The sequence below is a fragment of the Drosophila subpulchrella genome, chromosome 3L (assembly GCF_014743375.2).
Source record: "Drosophila subpulchrella strain 33 F10 #4 breed RU33 chromosome 3L, RU_Dsub_v1.1 Primary Assembly, whole genome shotgun sequence".
Classification (NCBI taxonomy): domain Eukaryota; kingdom Metazoa; phylum Arthropoda; class Insecta; order Diptera; family Drosophilidae; genus Drosophila; species Drosophila subpulchrella.
The window spans coordinates 10263903-10280368 of NC_050612.1; the positions used below are offsets into that span (position 1 = coordinate 10263903).

General features: G+C 38.7%; 1 protein-coding gene across 1 annotated transcript in view; it reads left to right on the top strand.

Annotated features, from left to right (window-relative positions):
• Positions 1-304: 304 nt before the first annotated feature.
• Positions 305-16466, top strand: part of LOC119554743 (dendritic arbor reduction protein 1) — a 32575-nt gene continuing 16413 nt past the window's right edge. The window contains exon 1 of the mRNA XM_037865767.1: positions 305-1090. Coding sequence (XP_037721695.1) covers positions 1028-1090 — 63 coding nt within the window. The 5' untranslated portion in view covers positions 305-1027. The remainder of the gene's footprint in view (positions 1091-16466) is intronic.

Consider the following 16466-nt stretch of genomic DNA (forward strand, 5'->3'; position numbering starts at 1 on the left):
AAGATCAGCTGGCTGCGGTGGAACCCACCTGAGAGCGTGGTATAAGAGAGCTGGAGATCACCTGGGTTATTGTTGTTCGAGAGTCGGGGAGAGCGAGAGAGATCCAGGTGAGCGGAACACCTGGTGAGCAGTGGAGTGCCGTATCCGAAAGATACGAAAGGTGAGTGAGAGCGGCGCAGAGCGGGCAGTGGAGGGTTAAGCGGCGGGGGTTAAGCGGCAGCTAGCTGACTGGCTTTCTGACTTTCGAGGCTCGTCTGCGCAAAACCCGCGCTCGTCCAATCAGTACGAACTCGGTTCCCGCCAGCGCAGTAACAACTTCGCCGACGAGCGCGCGAAACACCTTCATTCTCCTCTTAAGCAAAACAAAATAAAATCAGATATCAAAACCCACAAGTGCCTTAACATAATCTATAGAATATTGCAACGAATTTACTGCCCATCAATATATATACACCCTATCGACAGGAACAAAAGATACAGATACAGAAAAGCTACAAGCCGAAGCTCATCGAATGCGGAAGTGAGCGATAGCCGGCGGCTTTTTTAATAATTTTTGCAATTAACGCAAAGGATAAAAAATACACAAGTGCGCAAACAAAGGAAACAAAAGAGTGAGAGAAAGTGATCGAGTGCCTTCATTTGCATATCCTTGCAAATTGAATTAATTTAATAACAAAAAAGCAATTGAATAATAAGAAAACGTGCCGCAATGTCTGTTGTTCGCAGTGCCATGTCAAGCAGAAGTATTCAATAATAATCCCCGAAACCCAAAACCAGAATCCGATCCCAAATCCCAAGTCCAAGTCCGAAAATTGATTAATCACTGTGCCTTGAACTGATCGTCGTGACTCGTGAGTCAGAGCAGCGCCATTTAATTGTCCGCAAATAAAAGTACGGAGCCCAGTTGCAAATTGTCGGGTTAAATATTGGTAGAATATCGGTAGAATCGGTGGAATCCCCTCCCCCGCCAGGCATTACCCCTGGCCCCACCACTCGAGTGAAGCTTCATGCGAAAAACGCCGCTTAAATGCATACGGATATCATAATTGGTGATCAATTTGCCGCCAACAATAACTACTGGGTGATGCAGGTGAGTTTCGAGCGATGGAAAAAGTGGGGAGTTTTAAAAATAGATTTAAGATGGAAATGGAAAACCAGAGATAGTTTTTCAAATTGGTAATTTTTTGCTATTAGGATTTCCATAATATTTTTTATCCCTTTCAAAGCTTAAATGGGAAAAGAATGAATTGTTTTAATAAATTTAAATATTATATTTAAATGTTTAAGCATATTCAATAATGTCTTGAAAGTAATAACATTTTGTATTGTAAACTAGAATCCCTTTTAACCTATATAAGCAAGTGACAAAGTATAACCCATATAAATATTCGTTGAACAATTAAATATTAATTGAAGAAATAAGTAAATGATCACCTAATTCTTGAGAGATCTGAAATTTTCGGAATATTGATTTGATCAAACTCATGCCAAAATCATTTCGAAAAAAATTGATTAAATTAAATAGCAAAAGGTAAATAAAATATAAAAAGTATTTAACCTGCAATATTAATTAGTTCAGAGGAATGAATGCATCCTAAAGCTTTCTAATACCCAAATGTTGGCCAATTAATTTAAGATCCCTTGTTCCTTGTCAAATCAAAGTCAAACGAAATCATCGTAAGCCATTACGACCCATAATTATAACAAAATGCGCTAATTAAGCCGCTTTTATTGCAAATTAATTTTAGCCAAATTTGACAACAATAAGGCAAAAGGCACAAAACAAATACGAGTCCACAAATCACATGAAAAACACCTAAAGCCCAACAACTTCCGCTTATCAAAATGTAAATCTTGAACAGACCAGATTTTTGTCGATTTCTGAGTGCGAGTACGAGTATAAATAAAACGCACGCGGCAATCGAAAATTACAATAAAAGCGAAAACAAATTAGCTCGATTATCGATTGAGATGAGGACTTGAGCTGCGGAATTTGTGTGTTTTTCGAGTGTGTGCTCACAGAGATTAGCACCTCGGATCTTCTCAGGTGTTCCTTGGGTTCCTTCTTTTTCTCCTTTTTTTTTGTTTGTCAAAAGCGACAATCGATTTGTAAATCTCGTTATCACCTGCAGGAACTCTCGGCTCTTTAAGCCGTTTCCAAACACACGGTCGGTTAACTCTTTTGAACTCGTCCACACTTTTCACGCGCTCCTTTCCTCGGGGAAACTGTTGCGATCCGATCCCAAGCGATCCTCACTCCTCCGTTCGATGCATCCATGTTTGCAGCCTGTGTTTCTGTTTTCCCAGTTTGTTTGCCTCAATTGTTTGACTCGCGCTTACTTGCGAAGCTCTGGGTAAATATTTGGCCACAACACTTTGCCAATGTGCCAAGTGTCCCCTCTCCACGGACCCAAACCAGCTGACTGACGAACGTCTTTCGTCATGGTTCCTATAGAGGAATATATATGGCTATAGCCCGATCATCGACTGGGCGGCATTGATGGTCGGCATTGGTTACTATGAGAACATAAGTACAAATGGCCAGGGTGCGTATGAGTAATACTATTTTCTGGGGAAGTGTTTATCCTGTTTATTAATACCCCGCTGGGTGTCAATAAATGTTTTAGTGTAGTGGAACCGATCGAAGGGAAAGGAGTGTTCTTGGTAGACTTAACCTTGATAGGGGAGTTTTTATATAGCCAGTGAAAAATCATAAATAAGATATTATGTACAGGTAATTATCCCATTTCAACGATGTATTATGATGCAATATTAATAATTATACTTTTTTAAATGACTTATCTTAAACTGAAATAATTTTTATTGTCATTAAATAGTTATAGAAACTCAAACTACATTAATAAAATTAGGGTTATAAATAAGAACCTTTCTTTATGTTAGCTTCTATATATTTTTAATGCACGAGTAAAATATCATGGTTCATGATCCTGAAGGACTCTCAGTATCTTATCCTATATCCTTGTTTAGTAACTATATTTTTTCTACACTTTAACATCATTCCCTACTTTATCACCTTAACTTAACAATTTACACCCCGAAGTCTACCTGTCTTACGCCCATTGATAAGTTCTATTCACCCTTGGTAAAGTCTAGCCTTACTCAACAAAGCTTTGGGTTAAGTGCCTCTTGCTGGCACTCTTCAGAGCACTTCCTTCCCCTAGAAAAAGATAAGGAACTGCTCAGAAAACTAAAGGCATATGAAGAAACCCGAGACATTGGCGATTCCGGGGAAAAAATGAGAGTCGTAAAAGAGCTGGGTGTTCGACAAGTGTTGTTGCTTGTTCCGCCTGTCACCATCAATGGCTGCACTAATTAGGCATGTGTTGTCAAATATTTACAGACAGTCGCAAAAGTACAAAGCGCTGTTGCCCCTTGAAAGCCCCTCGAAAGCCCCTCTATTTCCTCCAGATAGTATGAAGTTTGGGATGAGGGGGCGGACTTCTTCCGTTTTTTCCACTGATTTGGCAGATATGGCAAGATATGGTAAGGTATTTCCCACGACTCACGGCGATTATGACGAAAAACTTTCGTATTTTATGGCTCAGAACGAAATTGGTTTACGATCGCTTACAGAGAATTAGCGGGCAATGAGTATTCAAGTATCGGGGTATCCAAGTATCCAAGTATCCGATACATTCAGTGAATAATGGGACTAATCAAGCACGTAGGCACGCGGTTATAGCCTTTGCAGCTCTGATTAATGGCCCTGAACCATTGTGCTTCAATCGTAAATAATTAAATATAGATAAAAATCAGATAACTCACAAGTTGGGCGGTTCGTGGAGAGGGGGGTTTGGGACTACTGTCAGCACGGGGCCAAGATTTATGCAAATTATTTTAGTGGACTAAACGAAACCTGCAATCGCCCCAGTGATTTGTCAATAAAATATATTTTCTAATGTACGAAAATAATCGTATATGAGTTTATGGCCAATCTGAATCAATAGAAAATATTTGCATTTGCGAATCGGCGTCTGACAAAGGCGGCCGCCTTCAAAGAATCGGAATCGGTGGTGAAATTTAACAAGAATTACGGCCCCGTACAATTACTCCGCTGTCTGCTCATCTGAGCCATAAAAAATCGTGGCAAATTAGATAGAAAACGGCCAAATAATGGCCCGATAAGATAATGATGTCCCTAGTGGACTGACTTTCCATTTCGAAATGAGTTCAAGATTGGATCGAACCCCCGAACAAAACACCGATTGCCAATTACACGCCGCCTTAGACAATGGCAGTTAAATAATAACTGGAGTAAGCCATGAAAACAGTTGGCCAAAATCTCATTAAGGCCCAGTGGGAGATCGCCCATCAATCGAACGATCGATCGATTCCTATGCAAATCCCGCCAGTAATTTCGGTTTCCTTCATCATAATGCCAAGTTTTTTGATTTTAGTTTCTAGTCTTTGCCTTATTTTGCTTTTTGCCAATTCATGCAAATGAAAACGAAACCCGGCACACAAATGCGCCAAAAATGGCACAACAAATATCATTTATTTGCAGCCAGTTTTGATTGATTCGCCGCCTGGCCAAGTTGGAGGTCAATCGGGCCCCCAGAATCAATCACTCACAGGCCACTGAGTTTGTACAGAACTTTGCGGTCTTGAAGATAGGCAATGATTGGGAAAACCCCTATCCTGATTTGCAATCAATAAATAAAATAAAATATATAGATGCATAAGTACTTTAATTAAATTTATTTAATTTTAAATAATCTTTAACCTATAAATAGGATTACAAATTTGTAAGCTACATATCGCCTCTTTTAAGGCCATTCTTTAACTTTCCTTAATTAAGCTATACGAAGCCATGTCCGAAACCATAAATGGGACTATCCATCAATCTTGGTTTGATATTTCTTAAAAGCTTTTCAATAGAATCCTCACCAGTGATTTAACCCAATTCGAACCTTTATTCCCTCTTTTCTTATATACCCCAATTTTATGGCACGTGAGTGAGCAAACCCTTTTGGCATTTTTTCAAGTCATCAAAAAGTATCACCTTAATTTTTTGATAGATTGCCTTAGGCCCAAAACAAAAAACATGTTTGGCCTCAGCGAATTATTGCGGAAACTAGTTGTCCGAAAAATATAAAAAAAGGCTTTTTATGCTCGCAGAGGTGCTAAAACCCCCGCAACATTGAAGCGCAATTCGTCTCGAGTTTGATGGGATCAAAAACTTAGCGGATGACAGCGAATGGAATGAAATAAATTTTATTTAAGGCCCCGAAGCCGCATTAAGATCAATTATTTGATTATGAAACAAAATCTGCGTGAAATCTTCAAATAGTTGACCCAAGCCGATGTCAAATGGCGAAGCTGTAAATTTCAATTTCGGTCTCGAACTCATTTCAACAACGAGGTGAGAAAAAAAACACATTTGATCGGGGTGCGATGATAAAGCCATCATCGGATGGTCGTCTCCATCGCTCGATCAGCTCGATCGGTCGTAAAGCCCCAACAAAGGTTCAAACAAACCAGCCCGACTTGAAACCAAATTGCAAATTTAAATTGAAACCGAAATCGAAATGGAAATGGAAATGGCAGCACATTCCGTAAGGTACTCTTATATATAATCCGTGGACCGATGGGAGATATCCGCAGCCGAACATGCGCCTAAAGTCACTTCAATTCACATTATTTGCTTACTTAACTTTTATCACCCGGTCGAGATTTCTATGATCGCTAATTGCCAGGGTACAGAAGGTACACGAAATCGGTATAAGTCGAGAAGAGGCGCCAGGTACGAGTGGCCAGCATTGAGATCTCTTCTGGGCAATTGACCCACTAATAGGGCCTGTCAATAAACGCCTTTTGGCCATTGAACTTTTAGTTCTAGCCCCCTTTGAATTTCCTGAAAAAAAGAACACAAATTAATTGCCCGCAAATCCTGTATGCGACCGATCAGCATTTATTCAACAGTTTTCATTTCAAATTTTTATTGATTCCACACAATCTACATGTTGCGCATGCCAGTTCTCTATGGGTTAAGAGCCCCTCGATATGGCTGAGCGCTTTTCCAGCTCTGATCGGAAATTGGTTTTGTAGGCCCTGGGTTTCAGGGCACTTCCTGTGCGTTTATTTGTAGTATTTTATTCATAGCTTCACTGGCCACCCCAATATAGCCGAATATTATGATTGCCCAGCGTGAAATTGTGAGAATATATCCCAAACGACGCGTCATCGACATCAATTAATGCTTTATTATGCATTCCTGTTTGTCCTTCGCAAGGGATAGCCAAGGATATTCAATATCTTGGTGATATGCAATAGCTGTGCGAATGGTTTTATGCAAATGAGTGAGCGGGGGTGGAAAATTAATATGTGCCTTATGGGGAAACTTTATTAGGAGACTCCAGGGAAGTGCTAAAATGTGGTGGAAAATTGTTGTTTTTCGGTGTCCTTATGGGTATAATATTTGTGGAAAAACACCTTTTGGAATGACTTAAAAAAAGGGGTATAAAAAAGATGTTAGCAGCTTCTATGAAGAGAAAATCTCCTTATTTAATCTAAAAAATTAGGTATTTTAGGTTAGGGCAAAGTTAGTAAATTAAAATCTTCGGTTGGTTATACCAAAATTTTCCTTTAGAAACTTAAAAATAATTATTTACATTTTATTGCAGTAAGTAATGAAATTGAACAAGAAAGGAAGTTAGCTTCGGCAAGCCGAAGCTTATATACCCTTGCAGCTATAATTATTAAATTTAAAAACACAAAAAATTATATTCCCAATAGTATAAGATAATATGTCAAAAAACACCGAAGCTATAATTTGTTTCATATTATTTTCCTACCAATTTTCCGATCGTTCCTATGGCAGCTATATGATATAGTCGTCCGATTTTGATAAAATTAAATTCGAAACTCAGAACTAATTAAAAAATGTTATTTCCAAGCGTCGGAGGTTATATGTTAAAAAACACCGAAGCTATAATTTGTTTCATATTATTTTCCTACCAATTTTGCGATCGTTCCTATGGCAGCTATATGACATAGTCGTCCGATTTTGATAAAATTTAATTCGAAATTCAGAACTAATTAAAAAATGTTATTTCCAAGCGTTGGAGGTTATATGTTGAAAAACACCGAAGCTATAATTTTTTTCATATTATTTTTCCACAAATTTTCCGATCGTTCCTATGGCAGCTATATGATATAGTCGTCCGATTTCGATAAAATTTAATTCAAAATTCAAAATTATTTAAAAATTGTTATTTCCAAGCTTAGGAGTTTATATGCTAAAAAACACCAAAGATATAATTTTTTTTCATTTTTTTGTCCGATTATTCCTATGGGAGCTATAAGATATAGTTGTCCGATCCGGCTGGTTCCGACTTATATACTACCTGCAAAAGATATAAGACTTTTGGGAAAGTTTCAGCCCGATAGCTTTAAAACTGAGAGACTAGTTTGCGTAGAAACGGACGGACAGACGGACAGACGGACAGACGGACAGACGGACAGACGGACAGACGGACATGGCTAGATCGACTCGTCTAGTCATGCTGATCAAGAATATATATACTTTATGGGGTCGGAAACGTCTCCTTCACTGCGTTGCAAACTTCTGACTGAAATCAATATACCCTCTGCAAGGGTATAAAAACAAACATAAATACTCTAGGAGGGTTTTTCACATCAACAAATTCAAAGCTAGGTCGCCTATAGACTCAATTAAATCCGCTTGCGAACAGCGATCGCCAGAACCCACTAAACCAAATCGCTCTTAATAGCAAAATGGCGCGCTAGACGGGAACAGTAAATAGCGACAACAATAACCATATCAATATCAGTCAGTTTCGAGTGACTTGTCATTAGAATAAATAAACTTATATATAGGCAAAGGCAAATAAGAGCCGCATTTAAAGGCAGCCAATAATGAAAATAGATATACACACCGGCGGACAGCACAATCGATGGCTAATAGTCAACAACATCAGTCAGCCAGCCAGGCAGATATGTAAAGTAAAATAAGCTACAAAATAAAATAGTCAAGAGCCGGGGAAAAAAAACTGTCGCAAATTGCGGTCATTCGTCATGCGCACATGAGCAGAACGACGGCGGCAGCAGCAGCAACAACACGGCAGCAACATCGCCGGCACGGCAGCAACACCAACGACACGGCAGCAACTGTATGGCAAAACGCTGGCAAATGGCGTCGTTCCAGTGGAGGGGGTGGGCGGACTTTGAGGGGGGTTAGGGGGCCTAACCACCCAGGGGGGTGGGGCCAAGGCGGTACGGGCTGTACGGTCGGTGGGAGTGCGACAGAGACGGACTTCAGCAGCAACGTTTAAACGTTTTGTTTCTCCTATTAACTCGGTCTCAGGGAAAAAAATAAAAATACATTTCGTTTTTATTTATTCACTCCACACTCATAAATATGAGCATGTTTCAATGTTTAGTGGGCAGTGGTGTAGAGGGAAGTTCTTCTCGGGGGGTGAGTTGATAAAGAATAACACAAAATATATAAAAAGATTTTAAGAATGTTAAATAAAATTAATTTTAAATTGTAAGGAACCTCTAAGAATTATACCTTGTCTAATACAACATCTTTTTGAAACATAAAAATCTAAGTTAAATATTTTTGTTTAAGAAATTAAGACTCATTTAGTATGATTAAAGATTATAGTGAGTTATAAAGATCTCAATATCTCAATTCTTCGTTAAAAATATTCAGCATTTAAATGTAATATTAATAAATGTAACCATAACCTTTAAAATTATAGAATTGCTTGTGTTATCATTTTAAAATATTTATAATTTTTTTTTGAGATATGGTATCTTTAAAAACATAGTATAGTAATATTTTAAAACATATTTACCCCCTTTCCACCACCTCTGACCTTACTCTCTAAGCTTTTGCTGCTGTTTTTCTCGCCATTTGATTTTGTTGTTTTGTTCCAAGCTATGAAATGTGTTTTGATTTGCTGCGCTTGCGAAGCTCAAGCTATTGCTCCGACTTTTGGTTGGACGCTTCCAGCGGGTGTGAAAGGGGGTTGGGGGTGAGTGGGAGGGGTGGGTGGCAGCCAGGGGCTGAGTAGCAAGGGGGGGGCTGTCTCAACATGGCGACGTTGACTTTTGCTGCTTAATGGTGCTTAACAGCCGTCGAGCGGAGCGGACTGAAAGGCTGAACAACTGAGCGAATGCGTGACACTGCGCATGTACCGCTCAACGGGAAGTATATACAATGGGTGTACATAGTGGCTATATAAGCAATGGCTATCTGAGTTTGTATCTGTGTGTACCTAGGAAGACAAATGCACTGAAACCGTTAGAACGAGAACGGAAAATGTCGATTTATAGGGTCGCCATTTTGGCGAAGCGATAAAATTCAGAGTCTTAAATGAATGAAAATAGATTAAATAGGGTTTAAAAAATCAATAAAATTCCAGATTCTTTTGAAATCGATTTATAGCACAACTAGCATTTGTGTAAAGGCATACAAATCTACATTTTAAAAGACAATAGAAGCCACACTCTTTTAATTTTGTAGGTGATTTTTAAGCCATTGAATTTTAATCAAATACGCTTTATTTTCTTTAACAAATTTAAATGATTAAATGTATCTTTTAAATGCTTGCGATAGATCTTCTTCTCTGATTGGTAAAGCTTGGGGTATTCAGCGATATTTTGATTGCTGAATCTTCTATCATTCAGTATTTCATGCATATTTCCAAGTCACACAGCTCTTTTATAGACCCCAGTACCATAACCATTCCCATATTCAATTCATTCAGCAATTTGTCTACTATAAGTCTCTCTTCCCGAATCCAAGAAAACATAGCTCGAAAACAACTTCAGTCCACAACTCCAGCGCAGTATCTTTTCCCACCTTTCCCTCCCAGACGAAAATATTGGTCTATTGTTTGGTCTTCGACCGTTGTTATGATGGCTATTAACGCTATTATTATGAAAATTTTCAGCATCATTGATTTTTGTTACCGATTTTCTAATTTAACCAAATTATTGTTTATTCCCTCGTCGTCTGGCTCAGCCCGTTGATTTATTTCATTTTGCCTCTTGGACTTTTATCTATTTTGGGAGTTTTGTTTCAACTTTTTGTCCAAGACTCACCCACCTGTCTACCCCTCCAACGCTCCTCTGCCCAAAAACTTCTGCCGGCCATGTCCATTTGGGATTCAAGTTTTCTGTTAACTGGTTGCGTAAATATCGCTTGGCCTCAATGAAATGCCTCCACACACTCACAGCCCGATAAACAGACTCATAGATACGAAGACTTTTTCCTCAATGAAATGCCGAAAATTAGCATAATCTGCGCCAGCCTTTCTCGCTGGGCTTACACTGGTCTACAAAAGAAGAGTTTTCTGTCTTAATCATTTTCAAATATATGGGTTTTCAAATTTTACAAGTCCAATTAAACACATTTGATGTTAACAACTATGATTTACAAGCCCAAAATTAAATATTTTAGAATTTACCTTATAATTCCATGTTATAATAATTTTGTAAATCACATATTATACAAAAAAATGTACAAAACTGAACATTTTTGATGAAACGAAGACCAAGAAAGAAAATCACAAGGAATTCCTTAAACATTTAGATGATATTTCTGTACAACTAAAAAGTAAAAGTATCTGAACGATACTTCCCTGTAGTACAGTGTTCTCTGAAAGGCGGCACACGCAGAGGGAAAATATAAGCGAAACCTGTTCGCGTTTTAAACGAAAATCTTGTCGGACATGATGTTCCCCTCGGGTGGAGTGAATACGAATACGAATACGAAAGATTGGATGTTGGATGGTTTTGGGGATGAGGGGTTCTCCATGGGCTGCTGCGGTTATTTGTTTGTTGGTGTCAAAGCTGTCACATATTTTATGCGACTCAGTCAGGGGCGGGGGACCGCGGCGGTTCAAGGGGTCAGCGAGCCCCACACGCATCCAGGTTCCCCCTGGGTAGCCCCCCTCTCTCCACCTTTGGCAAACCCCTACCAAAATCACTGCACATGCATTTTAATTTCCCAGTTGTGGGTAATTGCCTGGCCCGTCCCCTTGGGCCATCATGCCGCATTTGTCTCAGGCGAGAGAGCTATGATTTCTTACCAACCGATTCTGCGAGTCGTGATTGCATTTGGCAGTTGCCGGGGGAACGGGGCCACAATGTCCAGGCCAGACATATGTTAGCCTTATAATTTATGCCCCTGTATTCTGTACTCTGTATTCCGTACGAATTTCGTTTATTAATTGTGCAAGCCGATCGTCAAAATATTTGCGCCCCCCGGCTATCCTTACTTAGGTTTATTTGTTTTTAAAACACCACAGCCGATTCCCACTCCCGCCCCCGGCAATTTATTTAATTACATAGAACGCGGATTGCCCAAGGTTGCCGATAATTTATATGTCACAGTTAAATTAAATGCATTTAACACGGGAATTAAGCAAATAAACAGCAGACTCGACTCGAATAATTGGGAAGCGAATTTCTTGTTTTGTTTATATTCCTCCGCTGCTTAATTAAACTCATTTGGGTGGATCGTTAAAATAAATCAAACTGAGGGCGGGATGCTGTAAGGGGTAATAAGTGAAATTAGCTAAATGAGCCATAAACAAAGCGCAGTTAGTATGGAGTGCAAATTATAAGTCGCTGGCGAAAATGAAAGTGAATTCCGGGAGATGAGAAGGGGAGATTGGAGGCTAATCAGCATAAAAATAGGGTGTTTTTAATTTTTTTAAATATATTTAAATTTATATTTTATTTCTATAGACTAACTACTGGTCGAATACATTTTCCCACTCCTCAAACCTTGTCATATTTCCACTCAACCGCACTCAGTTACTAAACGCTCTATCTTGCCTAATTAAATGTCGCAAAATAAATGCTTAATTGGACAGATAGACTGCTGAATGAGCAACCGATATGGCCGATATATATGTTTTTGGATGGGGGGCAGCCGAACCGATCCAAACAGAAGTCGAGAAATGTTAAACAGTTGATGTCTGCTGGCATTTTAACTTGCCACACAATCTGCATATGCGACTGCCAATGCGGCTGATATTTGAACGGCAGTCGTACGAAATAGATATGTGCCAAAAGATTTTGACAGGCCAACTATCAACTCATATCGTTAATGTGGCAAACTTCTCCCTGCTGCACAGCCTAATTGAAATGTCGATAAGGCAAACGTTTTGACAGCCCGACAGCTGCCTAGAAATACGGTCAAATAGCCGAAAAGACCGAAAAGAGCCGAAAAAGCCCCACTGGAAATGTCACTTCGAAGAAGTTACTGCCTGGCCCACATTGCGTATACGCGGCGTTGACTCATTGTCTTCTAAGCACTCGCATATGCCGCAATTTGACCCAGTTTCGCGTACAATAAGAACCCATGACTCACGGCAACTCCAGTTTTGGATGTCCCAGCTGCCTGGGCTCCTTTGAGGCATTCGCGAAATTTATGCGCACAATATGCGAAATTTATTGTAATGACAATCGCTTAGTGCATAATTCGCTGCCCGCCCCCTTTTTCCAGTACTTTTATTTCATTTTTTGTGTTTTTTTTTTTCATTTTGAGCAGGAAGCGGGCAATCATTGTGGCTTGTTTTGCTGTTTGTCGTTCGGCTTTTGGGCTTTATTTTTTGGATGCAGCTGCTCCAATTGACGCCCACCTGCAAAAAAGCGAGCAGAGGGGCTAAATCTGACGTCAAGGTGGGCTGAGATGTGCATAAATCAGAGTGAGAATTAAGTGTCCAAGGCAGTAACATAACAAATAAAATGTATTTTTAGGTTTCTTTTTACAAGCTGCATTTTGAAATAATATAAAATGAATTGAATTACAATGTTGTTAAGAGAGGATATGCTTAAAAAAGGTTTAAGGGAAAGTACTAACTTTATAACATTAAGATGCAACGCTAAGTTCAAAAAAATATTCCCTGTAAATTATAAACAATTTTAAAAGGTACAATTTGATCCATAAAAACTTTGTTCCTTTCCTTTTAGATTACAATTTATTTTTTAACAAAGTACTCTAAAAAGTCAAAAAATCTATTAACACCTTATCTAAATTTCTAAATTTCAGGTCAGGCTTGCATTTTATGTAATGCATTTTATATTCTTCTTATTTTTGCATTTTTTACTCATTTTCGTTAACTAAATATTTGTTTACACAAGCCCAAATCAAGCTTCATATCTGAAATCCTTCATTACGCAGGTGTCAGCCTCGGGTTTTCAGACTCGGCCTCTCATTTTCCCTGAACAATGTGCATCATTAACGCAAAATGCCCGTTGCTGCCGCATTGTGACTGCCTTTTTGCAACTCGTTAGCAAAAGCGCAAATATTTTAAGCTTACATTTCGTTTTGTTTCCTTTTTTTGGGTTTTGTTATTTTTACAAATATTCGGCGGGTCTTAATGAAGTGCGATTCAGATTCGCAGGCGGGTGCAGGAGGTCGGCAAATGTGTAAATGTGTATTAAGTTTATTTTTGTGGTCTCGCCAAATGAGGAAGTTGAAATGTTTTTAGCAAGTGAAATACCCCCTGAATTCCCCTCGCAAATCATCTGGGACTCACGTGCGACTGACTTTTGTGGGCTGGTCTTTTGACCATTTTTGGGCAAACTCTTTTTTATTTTTTGGGTCTTGCATTGATTAACGCATTTCTTTGGCTGTCCGGCATTGTTTTTTTTTATGCCGTGGTTCCCATTGTTGTTGCTTCTGTGTGCTGTTTTCTGTTTTTCTGGTGGAGCTGCCGTTTTGGCAAGTGATTTATGCCGCCGTTGGGGAACTGCAACTGACACATTGCGGAGACACATTTGTAGCTAATAAGTTTAGTGGCATAATGAATGGCATTTGAAAAGGTCCATTGAATGGCCAATTGAGAATATACAGAGTGTATATGGCTGGGGGATTGCAACATGTGGCAGCTTTTCAAATGAATCACGCCAATAAGATCTGGGTCAGCAGAAGTTGGCATATTTGGTGGGAGATTGAGAAATGGGAAATTTAATCGCTCTGCAGAAAGTATACTTTTTCAAACAGGATCTAGAATTATTTTTAGTATGAACGTATTTTTTAGGAATATTCTTTGATGTAAAAATCAGACTTTTTGTCTTGACTTCTGGTTTTATATGCAGATGACAGGAAAATTACCAAAGCAATAAAAGCGCGAGCTTAAATTTGTTAACTTCTGCATTTTAATAACCAAGATCGTTGTAAAATGCATATTAAGTTCCAATAAAAATTATCCAATCAAAAGTTTAATTTACCTGTGCCTTTAATTACTAAGTGATTCTCTTTATTACTCCTAATAAAGCTAAAAGCCATAAGCTTCATCGGCACTTTATTGAGCATTTATGTATAAAGCTTTTTTATAATTGATTTTATTTTTGATTATACGTGTTTTATGATTTTAAAACTCTAATTGATTTGTTTATATTTTTTTGTTATTGCAAATTAACTTTGATATTATATATTTAGGTAGAATATGTATGTTCTTACTCTTAGCTTGGGAGTTTGTTCTTGGACTTTATTATATTTTTTCATAGTAAAATATTTAATAAATTGTCAGAAAAACGTCCTAAATAAACCTAATAGTATTTTTCCATATCGATTACTTGTAATTTTTCCCTCTTTTACCTTCGTTTCGCACTGAGCACTTAAACGGCGGAAAAAACACACAATGTCGGACATTGCGAGTTAATTTTTTAAAGACGCGCACGCGTCGTCGGCCGCACACGCCAATGCCAACGGAACACCTTCGCAAAAGGTGTTAAAATGCCGGCTCTAAAGGGCAGAATGCCAGCCAAAGGACAAGGGGTGCCAGGGGTTAAGGTGGTTAATAACCCGAACGCTAATGAAAGAGACACTGACGGCGAATGACGTCAAAGTTGAAGAGCAGAGCTGAGCTGAGGGTGTTAGTGCTGGAAACGAACTCTCCAGAGGGTTAAGGTCTCGGATCCTTAAAACGATATATGGGGGCGAGCTGAGCTAAATTTATGATGATGATCTCAAATTTGATCGCAGCTGATGAATGAGCCTGAGTTATTTCTTATTTGCAGCTGCCCCTATTAAAGATGGCCAGCAACATTTGATTTTTTTAATGGACTTTTGAGAAATGGAAAATGGAGTGGGGGCAAGATAAACGCTTCATGCTTTTCTTTTAACACCTTTTCGAGAGATTTGTGCTGTACTGTGTTGTTTGCCCTGCCACTTAGCGCCTCTTTTACGATTAGAAAAAAATCGGAGAAAATAAGGTGGTGTGGGGCGGCGAGGGGTGGACCTCATTTAATTATGTAAACGACACGAGCGTGGTTTGAGTAGAAGATACGAGACCCATTTATGTCAAATTGACACCTTGTGTGTCCCCCAGCAGTTTCTCCAGGTATCTTTTACACAGGGAAAAATCTACTCTTATTTGTATTAAAATTGTTCTCACTTATGTCATATATACGTTCAAAATGTTAATATTAATATTAATAATTACCGTATAAAACCTATTATGATTTTATTTAATAGTTATTTAAACGAACAAGAATATAATTGATTTTTGCTGTGTACCCATAGAGTTTCCAAAATTCCGCTTCGTCTTCTCCTCTTCCGCTCTTTCGCTTCCCCCAGCCTAATACACTTTAAATATTTATGAGCCCGTCTTGCGCTCTTTTACCTAATTGATGAGTTCGCCTCAGATAAAGGTGTTAAAGTCGGTTCGGCCTTCGGTGGACTGAACAGATATTTCCCTATATATGAGGTCGGAAGACTGTGGACTGTCTTGCAGTTGGCTGTTTGCTTTCGCAGGTGCCAAAGCAAAGCGAAGGAGACGCGTCCAGCTGTGCCGACAAATTGTGGCTGGCGACAAGCAAATAAACAGAATCAAAACCCGCAGAGTCCCCCCTTCCGCGATTTGCTCGCGTGTAAATGATTCTCGCCGGGGAATGTCCATGTAAAGAGTTCCGAGTTTCCAAAGAGGCGGTGTGGCAAGGCACAGGTAACTCTTGGTAACATGTAGTAGCAGGTAGCGCTTGGCTTGTCAATACCTACACGCCTGCCTGCGGACCGAGAGCCCATGTGGCATGCCACGGGCGGGGAGCCTAGACTGCAGGAAGGGGGGTACACTCAGCCAATTTTTGAAATTAACTCAAGGCACTAGGACTTTTCATAAAAATGCTTGTTTACTTACAAAACAAGTAGCTAATCCTCTTATTAAAATACTTATTTAATTTTAACGAATTGTGTTCCAATAAGATTAAGTTATTTATTCACTTTTTACTTTTAACTATCCACTTTACATTTATTTGAAGTTTAAGAAATGCAAGAAATAATTATAAAAAGTGCTTATAAAAATAAAAGTGCTTAGACATATTAAATTATATTAATTGGTTTATTTTTCATTATTTTCAAATACATTAAATAAAAATATTGTTTTACATTGCCCATTTCACAATAACAAGGGAAAATCTATATTAATGAAGTATAAATAATAATATTTCAATAATAT